The sequence below is a fragment of the Aquarana catesbeiana genome, linkage group LG06, assembly GCF_042186555.1.
Source record: "Aquarana catesbeiana isolate 2022-GZ linkage group LG06, ASM4218655v1, whole genome shotgun sequence".
In the NCBI taxonomy this organism is placed as follows: domain Eukaryota; kingdom Metazoa; phylum Chordata; class Amphibia; order Anura; family Ranidae; genus Aquarana; species Aquarana catesbeiana.
The window spans coordinates 352,891,570-352,907,665 of record NC_133329.1 but is presented as its reverse complement, the minus strand read 5'-3'; the positions used below and the strand labels follow the sequence as shown (position 1 = coordinate 352,907,665).

At 44.1% G+C, this 16,096-nt stretch overlaps 1 protein-coding gene across 5 annotated transcripts in view; it reads right to left on the bottom strand.

Moving 5' to 3' along the window:
• The window catches only part of KCNH7 (potassium voltage-gated channel subfamily H member 7), a 714,913-nt gene that overhangs the window by 673,126 nt on the left and 25,691 nt on the right, over positions 1 to 16,096 (bottom strand). For all 5 annotated transcript variants that reach the window (XM_073634033.1, XM_073634036.1, XM_073634035.1 and 2 more), the window contains exon 2: positions 282 to 512. In XM_073634033.1, coding sequence (XP_073490134.1) covers positions 282 to 512 — 231 coding nt within the window. The remainder of the gene's footprint in view (positions 1 to 281; positions 513 to 16,096) is intronic.

Below are 16,096 nucleotides of genomic sequence, written 5' to 3'. Positions count from 1 at the left end.
ACCATCACTAGAATAAAGAATGATAAAGCAAAAAATTACATTTTCCATAGGCATCCTTTACACTTCACTAATGAGTAATTACCTCCGAGGCCTTCAACCTACATTCATACACCTCCTCTAAATCCTCCTCTACAGCAGCTCCCGAGTCCCTAAAGACTTCTTTAAACACAGCTGACATACAGGACATGAAACATATTGCCGGAACAAGCCAAGAACAAACTAATATAGATTAATCAATATGGCTCTAAATATAGACATCAATGTAGAAGCTTCTGTCTTACCGTCTTTATGGTAATAGGTGACTTCGACTTTCCTTTCTTCTGACCCCAGCAAGGCCTGCGCTATCTGTGCAATGTCATGTCTCTTGGTCTCGGGGCCATGGAGGAAGTCACAGGTGCATGGTTTCTGCATGACATCTGGCCTTGAGAATCCTGTCATCTCACAGAAGCCATCATTACAGTAAATAATCGCACAGTTCTGGACCCTGGCATTAGCAATAATGAATTTCTTATCTGTAAAAGGAAAATTTGAACATTATAGTTAAAACAAACCAAGAACATGTAAGGAAACAAACATTTTTGTAGGAATGCTCCAGTCAAACATGAACATTTTGCATTTGAATGGGCTAACATGACCAAGGATTAAAGTGGTATTAAGCTCTGGTTTGAAAAGAAAAACAAAGTATGTATGTTCTTAACTTGATAAAGCCCCTTCTATTGCTCTCAGCCTTCTCCAAATCTCCAAATTCCTTTATTTTGCTGATGTGATCTGGCTTTGTTAGAACAGCCTTTCTCAACCTTTCTATCCCAAAAGGAACCCCTTAAATAGTTTCCAAGTCTCAGGGAAACCTTATTAATCCAATTTATCAGGGGACAGTTGGGAAAACGCCCCTTACATTGGTGGTCAGAAGGAAGAATGCAACCCTTATAGACAGACTATAAACATCATTGGTGTCATGCCGCTGGCTCTGCTTAGTGATGTTGACCCTGTAACAATGCAGGCACAATTAAATAGGAGGTCAATAAGATACAGCTGAAGGAACCCCTAGAAACCTCTGGAGAAAACCTAGAATGGCTGTGTTAGAGGGTGGCTATGTTCATTCTCTACAATACCTCTATAAGAAGGAATGTAGCCCCCCTCTTTTGCTTGCTCCCAGATTGGACTATGGACTAGGAGATGTATAGTGTGCACACATCACCAGAATATTTGCTTCCCAGGAGAAAGACCATTGGGAGTTTTCAAAAGGTTTTGCTAAATATAACAATGGGCGCTGTCAACACACATTTTGGAGCCAGTGATTAAAACACAATTAAATCTTTTATTTAAACCAGCTAAATCAATTTCAGGTGCATCACAACAAAAGATGTTCCATGTCTTACAATTTGCTTTCTACAGCAGCCAAAGCCAACAACTGCTCAGAGGGACTCTTGCCCCTCTTGCCTCTGTGAGTAAGCAGTGATCTCATGGCAGAGGTCCAAAAACGCCTTCTACTGAGTCCGACCTCATGCTTCCCTCTGATTGGAGAGCTCTGGAACTCACTCAGTAGGGGGTATGTCAGAGATCAGATAACAATGGTCCCACTCTGCAACTGCTGGCAAGGGATGGGCTTTTCTACTGTGTGGCTGCTTTCTATATATAGGAAATATATCGTAAGACCATAAACACTTTTTGTTTTGAGGCATCTGGAATGCATTTAGCTAATATAAAAGGAGGGTTCAATTGGGCTTTAAACATCCTCTAAAACAAGTAGTGGAGGCTGAAAGGAGGCACTTATAAAGAGGTCTGTATTGAGACATCTCAGCTCATACCTGAATGCCAATATCCCTTTAAACAAGGTTCATCCTCTCTATCATGCAATTATTTTAGTAAAAACAAATTCTACAATGAACTATGGGAGTCACAAAAATATCTACTTTATGTAGCGGGCACCTACTTTTAGGTAGGTGACCTTTCCTGGTAGTTTTCTATGTCAGGTAAATTTGAACAGGCTTGTGCTATTACAGCAGGCCTGTTGTTCATTTTTCATTTGAGTGGCAGGTAGTTTGTATGCTAGTCTCGGCCAATCATTAATTTGCTTGGTAATGCCTGGGACTCTCATATAAAAGCAGGGTCACATGGTTGAGAGAGAGAGTCCGGTCCTGTAGGAGCGAGAGAAGCCAGCCTGGTTCCCGGAGGGGAGAGGTTTCCCCCTCCGGGGAGCCAATGGAGCTCCCCCTTGCAAGAAGGGTGGGGAACCTGTCTCCATGGAGGAAGAGACGACATCTTACAGCATGTAATCGCTGGTGTCGTTGGCTGCCCCTGCGGGGAGGGGAGCGGGCCATAAAGGAGAAAAGGAACTAAGAATCATTGCGGGAGAAGTAGCAACAAAGCGGAAGGAAACTGGGTAATCGATTGTTTATAAGTGGCACATGGACTATTGATCATGTGAGTGAAAGCCCAAGGGGCTGAGGGATGTTGGTACGCAAGTCAGTGAGACAGGTGGTTGTGGCCTGTGACTTTGGGTTCAGCAATGCCCCGGGATTCCAATCAGTCAAGCGGGAGGAGTTATTCAGAGTGACTTTTCTTTAGCTCAACTTGGAAGTACCATGTAGATGGGAAGTAGTGGTAAAAAGGTAGCGGTGAAGCTGCAAGCACACATATAGAGATATGGACTGTTCTTGAAAAGTCATGCAGATGAAGAAGTTATTCAGAGTGACTGTTTGTCAATTATTCTCTATCAAATCTACTTCCATCTTCCCTGATTGAAGAAATCACACAAAGTGATTTCCCAACTATCCGCAAATGATTCTAGTTTTCCCGTAAGAGACAGTGAAAGATGATAATTTAACAAAAGAGCATCTCAAAAGAAGTCCTACTCCCATCCCAGTCCATGTTATCAAATAAAGCAAGAGAAAAAGCATTAAGGACTGTGTTTTATGAATCTATGGGCTGAGAGGGTTGGGTGGTAAACGTGAATTACGGATATAACAATTATTTAGCCGCTCCTTCGGGGGTAAGCGCTGCATTTATATTCACAACTACATTTTATCTGTACAGAGCTATAACCAAAATAACAGAAATATGGTTTAATGTTTCTTCTTCTGAGCTTAGGCACAAATGTCCAAAGGTGTCAAGAATAGGGAAATTAAGTAGAAAAAAATTATCATAGTTTGCTTTTTGGCGCATCCTCCCCTGCACTGCTACCCTTAGACACTAGCCCACCATTATAGTAAATACTAGCCTACATAGAATATATAGCTTAAATATTCTATTTAGCTGGAAAAGTAATGCTCTGTCCACGTTACTTTATGGATATATATTCTGTGTAGTTGGTGATATGATGTAGCATTATTTGATGGCTGCCTTAGCTATGTGTAATACAGTAGTGGTGCCATTTGAGTAGGGATGAACTGATGCACAGGTCCCTCACCTAGGACAACATTAAAGGAAGTGTTGTGCCAGCTGGTGGCTGGTAGACACATGAATATAAGCTAGGCTTTAAGTGGGGCTGATGGCAAATGTTTTTAAAAAGTGATACTCAAATATTTTATCTGTGCTAGGGTGCCAAGTAAATAGAAAACCAGAATGAATCAGTAGGCCTCACTAAAGGGTGGCCTACATCTACCAAATTGTCTAATTTGGAAATCAAATACTCCCTGCCAGTGGCGGTGCGTCCATAAAGGCGCACGGGCGCCGCTCCCTCTCTCCTGCCACTACCTTAATCACCAATAGATAGATTCATGCATTGCATGAATCTATCTATGGCCGCCGCTGCCACCCCCTATTCAGGCGCCCAGGTCCCTTTTCGGGCGTGGGGCGCCTAAATTACAGCGGCGGGGGTGTTTTTGAAGCACCTGATTAGAGCCATAGGCTCTAATAGGCATCAAAAAAGGTGACCTGTGAGCGCCATGCTGGGCGCACGCAGGTCTGTTACCTGTCACCTGATTGGCTGAAATAACAGGCGCTGCTATTGGACGCCCAGGAGGAGGAGAGGACGGGAGATAAGGATGGCAGGAGACGCATGGAGGACCCCACTCGTCGCTGTCACCCGCTGCCCCACCAAGACAGGGTAAGTGCCGGGCAGACGGCGAGCAGGCGGAGGTCACACTGAGTGCATTTAATGGGCACACTGGCAGCTTTTGATGGGCACACTTGCAGCTTTTGATGGGCACACTGACAGCGCTTGATGGGCACAGTGGCAGCATTTCATGGGCACAGTGGCAGCATTTGGCACAGTGGCTGCAATTGATGGCACAGTGGCAGCATTTTTATGGGCACAGTGGCAGCATTTGGCACAGTGGCTGCAATTGATGGCACAGTGGCAGCGTATGATGGCACAGTGGCAGCGTTTGATGGGCACAGTGGCAGCGTTTAATGGGCACAGTGGCAGCATTTAATGGGCACAGTGGCAGCGTTTGGCACAGTGCCTGCAATTGATGGCACAGTGGCAGCGTTTGATGGGCACAGTGGCAGCGTTTGGGCACAGTGGCAGCATTTAAATGGGCACAGTGGCAGCATTTGGGCACAGTGGCAGCGTTTGATGGCACTGTGGCAGCGTTTGATGGCACAGTGTCTGCAATTGATGACACAGTGGCAACATTTGAGGGCACAGTGGCAGCGTTTGATGGGCACAGTGGCAGCGTTTGATGGCACAGTGTCTGCAATTGATGACACAGTGGCAACATTTGAGGGCACAGTGGCAGCGTTTGATGGGCACAGTGGCAGCCTTTGATGGGCACAGTGGCAGCCTTTGATGGGCACAGTGGCAGTGTTTGATGGCACAGTGGCTGCAATTGATGGTTTTTTTTTTTCAAAACATTTTTGGGCCCCCCCAAAAAATTTTGAGCACCAGCCCCCACTGTTCCCTTCCTATTTAGTACAGGGTAAATACTGCAGAATTACCTTGGGCCTCTGATACTGGAGATTTAACAAAGCTCCTGCACCTGTCCAAAAGTGCAATGTCTAGTTTATGAGCTATAAGGTCCTCAGGCCTTGTTAGGTAAATGGAGGCAGGATGGGTCCATTTATAAGCTAATAGAAACTTAGAACCAATCACTGCTTGCCTAAAATATTGGTGGCTTTTGTAGGTGAGACTTTCTACAGCAACAAACCTGTGCAGACAATTTATGCCATTCTCTACATTTTGCTGCTGTCATGTTTTTTTGCTTTGCTTTAACCAAGGCTTTATTTAAAGCCATCTAAGCTTAAAAGAAAATGACTTTGTGAAAGATGAATTACCGGTAATAACATTCATAAGTACAGTATCCACTTGCCCTCCAGAAGGTTTTAGCCCCTTCAAGACCAGGCCATTTTTTTGCTATTTGGCACTGTGCTATTTTAACTGACAATTGCGCGGTCGTGCATCACTGTGCCAAAAATTGAAATTTATAGAATTTTCTATACACAAATAGAGAATTCTTTTGGTGTTAGTTTTATTTTTTTTTTATTATATAAACAAAAAAGACTGAACATTTTGAAAAAAACAATATTTATTTACTTTCTGCTATAAAATATATCCAATAACATTTTTTAAAATTTCATGAATTTAGGCTAAAATGTATTCTGATACTCATCTTAAATAAAATACCAATAAGTGTATAATATTTGGTATGCATGAAAAAAATAGTGTCTACAAACTACAGTATATAATCTGGATTTTGTTTTTATACTAGTAATGGGAGTGATCAGCGACTTCTACTAGGACAGTGAAAGTGTTGCAGGCAATCACTAGCTGATGCTAGCTGGGGGGTACCCTGACTGACACAAATCAATAGTGACACTAATATAGTGATCAGTGCTAGTACTATAAACTGTCACTGTGCTAATCAGTTGAGGCTGGTGGGGTTTTTTTTTTTTTTGGGGGGGGCGGCAAACAACCACCCCCCCCAGTCGGCTGGAAACCCCCCCTACACTGTACTCCGCTAACAGAATGGGAATCCGCCTTGTTTACATCAGCAGATTCCCTTTCTGCGTCTTTGTGGAGAGATGGCGGGTGGCTGGTGGACATTGCGGCCACCAGCCACGTGGATCGACTCCGGTGCCGCGTCCACTGTGTCTGTTACACGAAGCACTGTACCAGTAGGGCGATTCGCGCAATAGAGCCACCCTGCCGCAGTATAACTGCTGCGGCTGGTCGGCAAGTGGTTAAAATGCTGCTCTCTAATATGTCACCCTATTTTAAAAATGTATGTCAGGGAAAAATAATAAACAAAACATATGGACTCCATCTCTGCAAAACATGTACCCCATGTTCCCCATATTTTATCCCTTTGACCTCCTGCTGCCCACATATTGCACATGTGGGGCGGCAAAGTGAGCGGGCATTAATGCCCACAATCCGCGTATATGCATCGCTTGTGGCCAAAGATTCATAGACAGCTCTCGGTCTCTAGTTTAGAACCAGTCGGACTGGCTCCTGATCATGTGACCACTGTGAATGCCAATCACAGTGGTCACGCAAATGGACAATCCTTCCACAAGCCTGGTGTAAAAATCCAGTTGATGGAATGCCAGGGCTGGGTGGGAAGAGGTTACAGACCCTGCAAGTTCAGAAGAATACCTGTTGATCCGCCAAAATGCACTCAACTTCCAAGTCTAGTTGTGAGCTGACAGCAAACAGCATTTTTGTGGACTGAGTGATGTCAGCCCTGCCTAGTTTTCTTTTGCTAAACTGCTCAAAACAACCCAATTGCCCATCTCCACAACAGAGCCACCATGATTTCTGTAGTCCCAAGATAAGAACTAGGAGGATTAATCAGACACCTTAAAGCAGACCTTCAGTAATTTTTTCAACTTTCCATCTATTAAATCTTCCAGATTCCGATAAGCCCCCCGCCCGCAGACCCCCACAACCACCGGGCAAGGGTTGTGGGGATGAGGCCCTTCTCCCCCTTCAAAATGGGGACAAGGTGCTTTGAGGGGCTACCCCAAAGCACCCTCCCAATGTTTAGGGCATGTGGCCTGGAACAGTTCAGGAGGGGGGCGCTCTCTTGTCCCCCCCTCTTTTCCTGCAGCCTGCCAGGTTGCGTGCTCGGATAAGGGTCTGGTATGGATTTTCGGGGGGACCCCACGCCATTTTTTTAAAAAAATTTTGGAGCGGGGTTCCCCTTAAAATCCATATGACCTGAAGGGTCTGGTATGGGTTTTGAGGGGGAGCCCCATGCCATTTTTTTTTAAATTTTGGTGCCGGGTTCCCCTTAATATCCATACCAGACCTGTCTGGTATGGAATTTAGAGAGACCCACACGCATTTTTTTTTTATTTTGTTTCGGGGTTCCCCTGTGGGGAAATCCCATGCCGTTTGTATTGTCGGACCAACAATTCCTTATAGCCTATATGTCATTTTGCTGTCAGACTGTTCTAAACACGAGAAACATGCGCCCCTTTACAGGCATACTATAGACACCCCCCAGGTATGAAATTTAAAGGAATATTACACTTTTATTGTTTCACTTTAAGCATCATTAAAATCACTGCTCCCGAAAAAAACGTCAGTTTTTAAAACTTTTTTTTTTGCATTGATACATGCCCCCTGCGGCAGGACCCAGGTCCCCAAACACTTTTTATGACAATAACTTGCATATTAACCCTTAAAATTAGCACTTTTGATTTCTCCCATGGACAATTCAATATAGCCGACAACGCTATTACTTCATGACTTTTTTTTCCCTTTAGAAATGTAATTTTGTTGTCAGACTTTTCTAAACACGGGAAAAAAGCGCCACTTTACAGGCATACTATAGACACCCCCCAGGTACGAAATTTAAAGGAATATTTCACTTTTATTGTTTCACTTTAAGCTTTATTAAAATCACTACTCCTGAAAAAACGGACGTATTTAAAACTTTTTTTTGCATTGATACATGTCCCCTTGGGCAGGACCCAGGTCCCCAAACACTTTTTATGACAATACCATGCATATAAGCCTTTAAAATTAGCACTTTTGATTTCTCCCATAGACTTTTAAAGGGTGTTCCCTGGCTTTCGAATTTGCCGCGAACACCCCAAATTGTTTGCTGTTCGGCAAACAGCCAATGTTCGAGTCAAACTCATGTTCGACCCGAGCATAAAGCCCATCCCTATTCAGTAGGCTAGCAGATGGGACTGACAATGGTAATAGGAAATTCACTGCAGCAAAGTAGCATCAACTAAGTGCTGTGAGCTAAAATAATAAGGACCACGGTGGATCTTAGACTTCATGTACACTGCTGCTGGTAAACGGACGTTTAGGAGCAGTTGGGTGTTTTTTTCAACTGCCCCTGAACTCTCCTCTATGTTATCTTATCAGTACATGCACACAGGGTCGTTTATAGTCGTTTCTAGGCAGTTGCGTTTAGAGGATTTTTTTGGAACCCAAGCTGTGTTTAGAGGCATTTCAAACGCCAAATGCGGCTAAGCGTGGCTACCCGCGTTTAGGCGCGTTTTCGTCTAGTAGCGTTTTTAAAGGGAAACATTTTATTTATTACTTTTGAGCCTGGAAAATGCTAAAGACACACCAAAAACTCAATTATCACTGTATACAGGCTTGATATACCATGTGATATTCCCCTCATCAGCCAATTGTGCTGCACAATACACACCTTGCATTACTTGACGCTGAAGTTGAATAGGAATTTCACTCACCCGTCAACCATTGAGAATTAATCCTGATGACCCCCACATTGAGCTTGAGACCCTAATGTCTGGCTGTTTGCATTTCTTGATGACTCAACATGTTATAAAGTTTTCCATCTAAAGTCAAAGGTGGCAATTGACATGCGTGTAAAATTAAACGATTTCTCTGGTTAATTACGCAGTTGAACATACATATTAGAAAAGTATCCTGTGGACATGCGCTGAGCCATCAATGGATGTGTCCAGTAGCGACGAACTCTGGTCCTCCCATGCAATTTTCTACATCTTTGGAGCCTCAGCAAAAGCAACATCAGGAGCATTTCCTCACACATGCTCATCATGGGATCCATATTAACAAACCAGCCAAAAAATAACAGCTAGTTACAAGCACACTGCTTTCTCAGCTGCTACTCACACTGTTCTCTCACAGAATGTCTGAAATAGTTAATAAATACTTCTTTTTAGTGCTTTCTAATCATTTGGGAGGGACTCCTGAGGTTATCTTTAATAAAGCGGCTTGTAAACGCTGCTAAACACACGTTTTTAAACGTGGATTACTAGCTGTGATGTTCCAGCGTTCAGGAGAGGTTGAGAAACGTTCCGTGTACATGAAGCCTTATGCCGTACACACGACTGGACGTTTCGTCGGACTCAACTCCGAAGGACTTTTCGACGTAGTTCCAAGGGTCTGGTATGGATTTTTGGGGGGAGTTCCAACGAAACGGACTTGCCTACACACAATCACACCAAAGTCCGAATGATTCGAACGTGATGAGGTATGACCGGACTAGAATAAGGAAGTTCCTAGCCAGTAGCCAATAGCTGCCCTTGCGTCGTTTTTGGTCCGTCTGACTAGCATACAGACTAAGGGATTTTTCGATAGGACTTGAGTCCGTCGGAAAGATTTGAAACATGTTCTATTTCTAAAGTCCTCAGATTTTTCGACAGAAAAGGTCCGATGAAGCCCACACACGATCCAACTGTCCGACGGATTCGTAGTTCCAAGGGTCTGGTATGGATTTTTGGGGGGAGTTCCAACGAAACGGACTTGCCTACACACGATCACACCAAAGTCCGAATGATTCGAACGTGATAAGGTATGACCGGACTAGAATAAGGAAGTTCCTAGCCAGTAGCCAATAGCTGCCCTTGCGTTGTTTTTGGTCCGTCTGACTAGCATACAGACTAAGGGATTTTTCGATAGGACTTGAGTCCGTCGGAAAGATTTGAAACATGTTCTATTTCTAAAGTCCTCAGATTTTTCGACAGAAAAGGTCCGATGAAGCCCACACACGATCCAACTGTCCGACGGATTCGTTCCGTCGGACCTTTGATGCCCCGTACACACATTCAGACTTTCTGACAATAAAACCGTAGATTTTTGTTAGAAGGATGTTCACTCCAACTTGTCTTGCATACACACGGTCACACAAATGTTGGCCAACAATTACGAACGTGGGAACGTGATGATGTACAAAATGTACGACGAGCCGATAAAAAGGAAGTTCAATAGTCATGTGCCACCCTTTGGGCTCCTTCTGCTAAAGTTGTGTTTGATGAGCATTGATACCGAGCATGCGTGTTTGTACTTTGGACTTTTGTGCGACGGACTTGTGTACACACGATCGGAAAGTCCAACAAGAAAAATTTGTTGGCGGAAAATTTGAGAACCTGCTAGCCAACATTTGTTGGCGGAAAGTCTGACAACAAATGTTCTATGGAGCATACACACGGTTGGACTTTCCGCCAACAAGCTCACATCCAACATTTGTTGTCGGAAAATCCGATCGTGTGTACGGGGCATAAGGCATCTAAAATAGTAAGGAGCATGCTGGATTTGTGGCAGCTCAACAGTTATTTGTCCATACTTGCTGTATTTTAAAAATGAAAAATCATGGGGAAATAAGCATGTATTACAGAGATGTACTGATTTGTTTTTTTTTTAAATAACTGCAATTAAGTAATAAAGAAGGTTTTCATCATTGTATTTCTATAAACGCTCCCTGTTCATCTATCATTCAGAATAATTTTCTGATTCTAGTTTATTAAAAAAGGATAGACTTAGACTTTCCAAATACACTGAACATATTAAGCTAATTATATCACCCTTCTGCATTCATTTCCCAGTGTCAGTTGTGCCTAATATGACTTAGTTAAAGAATTAATGGATGTCACATGTGCCAGGATCTGGCGGAGTATAATCTAGAAGGCAGTAAGTTTATATGTTGCAGAATATATCAATTTCCTTCTGAATAATTTTAACATTCCATCACAATCAGCCGACATGTTCTTGCCTCTTCGGTGGATCAGCGGAGATAAATCGTTCTGGCACAGCAATTCCATTTTATGACTAGAATAGGTAACAGCTATTTAATAAAGTTATTATGTTTCAAGCTGACTCAAAAGAACACAGATAGAAATTGTTAAAGATATATTTCCTTGTGTACACAGTGTAATAGGAGATTGGAGAATATTGCTAGGTTGCTGAAAATAACTTGAGGGCTTATTTACACAAGCAGGCGCTCTATGCCAGGAGCACTATACCAGGCACACTATACCGGGCACACTATACCGGGCGCACTATACCAGGAGCACTATATCGGGCGCACTATACCGGGCGCACTATACCAGGTGCACTATACCGGGGGCACTATACCGGGCGCACTATACCAGGAGCACTATACCAGGAGCACTATACCGGGCGCACTATACCAGGTGCACTATACCGGGCGCACTATACCGGGCGCACTGTACCAGGAGCACTATACCAGGCACACTATACCGGGCACACTATACCAGGTGCACTATACCGGGGGCACTATACCGGGCGCACTATACCAGGAGCACTATACCAGGAGCACTATACCGGGGGCACTATACCGGGCACACTATACCAGGAGCACTATACCAGGAGCACTATACCGGGCTCACTATACCAGGAGCACTATACCAGGCACACTATACCGGGCACACTATACCAGGTGCACTATACCGGGGGCACTATACCGGGCGCACTATACCAGGTGCACTATACCGGGGGCACTATACCGGGCGCACTATACCGGGCGCACTATACCAGGAGCACTATACCAGGAGCACTATACCGGGCGCACTATACCAGGTGCACTATACCGGGCGCACTATACTGGGCGCACTGTACCAGGCACACTGTACCGGGCGCACTATACCAGGAGCACTATACCAGGAGCACTATAGCAGGAGCACTATAGCAGGCGCACTATACCAGGCGCAGTATACGAAGTGCACTGTACCGGGCGCACTATACCGGGCGCAGTATACCGGGCGCACTATACCGGGCGCACTATACCAGGCGCACTATACCAGGAGCACTATACCAGGAGCACTATAGCAGGAGCACTATAGCAGGAGCACTATACCAGGAGCACTATACCAGGCGCACTATACCAGGCGCACTATAGCAGGAGCACTATACCAGGCGCACTATAGCAGGAGCACTATACCAGGTGCTCTATACCAGGCGCACTATACCAGGAGCACTATACCAGGCGCACTATAGCAGGAGCACTATACCAGGCGCACTATACCAGGCGCACTATACCAGGAGCACTATACCAGGTGCACTATACCAGGCGCACTATACCAGGCGCACTATACCACAGCCGCCGGTGTGCGCTGCAAAGGGAGCACTGCAAGACTATACAGAGCAGCTCAATGCATATAATGTAAATGAGCCCCAAAGTTTCTGCAATACTTGCAAACAAGCACTGACATTACTGTTTTGTTATGTATGTGTGGCATATCTGATGGAAGCATATGTCAGGGCAAAAAAAAAAAAAATTCAGTACACCTGATCAATACACGCAATATTCCCCATATTGTCTGCAAGTACTTAAAAATACCAGATGATTTGCCAGAAAGTTTTAGGTTAATTACTAAAACTGGAGAGTGCAAAATCTGGTGCAGCTCCATGCAGAAACCAATCAGCTTTCAGGTTTTATTATCAAAGCTTAACCACTTAACTGCTTGCGGACCAGCCGCCACGGGTTTACTGCGGCAGGTTGGCTCCGCTGTGCGAAATCACGTTATTGTACATGATCTCGCGAGGCCTGGATAGCAGTGCCCGCTGCAAGCTCCGTGAGTCCGACCGCGGGTCCCGCGGACTCGATGTTCGCGGGGATACCCGCGATCGTCTCACAGAGAGGAAGAACGGGGAGATGCTGATGTAAACAAGCATCCCCCCATTCTGCCTAGTGACAGTGTCACAGATCTCTGCTCCCTGTAATTGGGAGAGGTGATCAGTGTAGTGTCTCACACAGCCCCTCCCCCCCCACAGTTAGAATCACTCCCTAGGACACACTTAACCCCTACAGCGCCCCCTCCTGGTTAACCCCTTCACTGCCAGTCACATTTACACAGTAATCGCACTGATCACTGTATAAATGTGAATGGTCCCAAAATAGCGTCAAAAGTGTCCGATGTGTCCGCCATAATGTCACAGTCATGATAAAAGACGCTGATCACCGCCATTACTAGTAAAAAAAAAAAGTTAATAAAAATGCTATAAATCTATCCCCTATTTTGTAAACGCTATAACTTTTGTGCAAACCAATCAATAAACGCTTATTGGGATTTTTTTAACCAAAAATATGTAGAAGAATACGTATCGGCCTAAACTGAGGAAAAAAACATTTTTATATATTTTTGGGGGATATTTAATATAGCAAAAAGTAAAAAATAATGCATTTTTTCAAAATTGTCGCTCTTTTTTTGTTTATAGCGCAAAAAAATAAAAACCGCAGAGGTGATCAAATACCACCAAAAGATAGCTCTATTTGTGGGGAAAAAAGGACGTCAATTTTTTTTGGGAGCCATGTCACACGACCGCACAATTGTCAGTTAAAGTGACGTAGTGCCGAATCGCAAAAAGTGCTCTGGTCTTTGGCCAGCCAAATGCTGCGGGGCTGAAGTGGTTAGAGACCGGAAGATTTTCCCCCTTAATGATCAGGCCATTTTTTGTAATACGGCACTGCATTGCTTCAACTGTCCTTTTTTCCCCACAGATAGAGCTTTCTTTTGGTGGTAATTGATCACCTCTGCAGTTTTTACTTTTTGCCCTATAAACAAAAATAGACAAAATTTTGTCTTCTACAATAAACATCCCAAAAAAAAGTTAAAAAAATTTTTTTTTTTCATCAAATTAGGCCAATATGTATTTTACATATTTTTGGTAAAAAAAGTGCAATAAGCGTATATATATATTGGTTTGTGCAAAAGTGATAGTGGCATCTTTATTATTATTTTTTTTTTTTTTACTAGTAATGACAGTGATCAGCGATTTTTACAGGAGTGCGACATTGCGGCGGACAGATCAGACACTATAAAAATGCACTGATTACTGTATATATGACACTGGCAGGGAAGGGGTTGACACTAGGGGGTGATCAAGGGGTTAAATGTGTCCCCTGGGAGGTGTTTCTAACTGTGGGGGGATGGGACTGACTGGAAGTAGAGAGAGATCGCTGTTCCTAATCACTAGGAATAGACGATCACTCTGAACTCCCCTGTCAGAACGGGGATCTGTTTGTTTACATTGACAGATCCCCGTTCTGGCTCTCTGTGGAGCGATCGTCGGTGGTCGGCAGACATCGCGGCCGCCGGCCACTCGCATCTGTTCCCCAGCCGTGCCGCGGGCGCTCATGCGCCTGCTGTAGCTGTTAAAGGGACCACCGTACAGCTATGGCGATTCGCGGGAAAGAGCCGACCTGCCGCCGTATAATGACGGAGGCTGGTCAGCAAGTGGTTAAAGTGATTGTAAACGATCACCTTGTAAAAAACCCATTCATTTTAATCACCTCAATACAGGGCACTTATAGCCCCTTCCTGCCCAGGCCATTTTTCAGCTTTCAGCGCTGTCACATTTTGAATGACAATTGCCCCGTCATGCTACACTGTAATCATGTGAAATTGTTATCGTTTTCTTCACACAAATAGAGATTATTTTTGGTGGTATTTAATCACTCCTGGGTTTTTTTTTATTTTTTCCTTAAAAAAAAGACCAAAAATGTTGAAAAAAAAATTTTTCTTAGCTTCTGTCAGTAAATTTTGTAAATAAGTCATTTTTCTCCTTCACTGATGGGCGCTGATGAGGCGGCACTGATAGGCTGCACTTATGAGCACTGATGAGGTGGCGCTGATGAGCAGGCACGAATATGCCGCGCTTATGGGCACTGATAGGTGGCACTGATATGTGGCACTGATAGGCAGCACTGATGGGTGGCATTGGTGGGCACTGGGCACAGATAGGCGGCATTGATGGGCATAGATAGGTGGCACTGGTGGGCACAGATAGGTGGCATGGATAGGAGGCACTGATGGGCGGCACTGATGGGTATTGATGGGTGGCATTGATGGACAGCAGTGATGAGCATTGATGGGCCGAAGTGATGGGCATTGATGGGCAGCACTGACTGGCATCACTAATGGCCACTGATTGCTGGCACTTGTGGGAACTGATTGCTGTCATACCTAGCTATCCCTTGTGAGGAGATGCCGCTGATCGGCTCTCCTCTCCTCACACTCTGTCAGTGTGAGGCGAGGAGCGCCGATTACCGGCATCTCCGTATTTACATGTGACCGGCTGTGATTGGACACAGCCCATCACATGGTTAAAGAGCTGCGGCCATGGCTCTTTACACAGAACGGGGTCGTGCCTTGTCCTACCGCATCCAATTCGCAAAAGCAGGAGATTGTTACCAGGTTCTCTATGGAGCCGGTTCACATATCTCCGCAGTGATCGCTCCGCAATCGTTCCGGAGCGATTTGCACAGGAATGCTCTTTTGGTCCATTTCAGGTCCGAATTCAGCCAAAAATTCGGGCTGAAATCGGACCTGAAATGGTGAACGAGGATGCACCGGACCCCAGCTGTGAGCCGCTGCGTGTTCATATGTGAACCCAGCCTTAAGTCTTCATCCTCACACTGGACACAAAAAAATGTCTTTTTCCCTTTTCATCATGGAGGATTATATTTACTAATTGAGGACTTGTTTTTTTTTCACTTTACATTACTAGTTTGTTTATTCATTTATTTTTGGATTATTGGCACTACACATCTGCTTGCACATATGTTTCACTTGGATGTTATAAGTTGCACTAGTATATACAGCTGGATAAAACAAAAACTGGGCTGCAAAGCAACAAAATTTGATTATTTTAAAGAGGGGTGATTCTTTTCTATATGAAAACACACCCTGAGACAGAGTTTACAGATAAAGATAATATAGTAGACAGCACTATATTTATAGAAGGTACTGTACATACATCTATCTATCTATCTATCTATCTATCTATCTATCTATCTATCTATCTATCTATCTATCTATCTATCTATCTATCTATCTATCTATCTATCTATCTATCCATCTAATACATATATTTTAACTTATCGTATATAGTGTTATAACGATCTGCATATGGAGGCAGCCAATATTGGTCATTACATGTGCAGGCTCTGCTTCTTGCTTG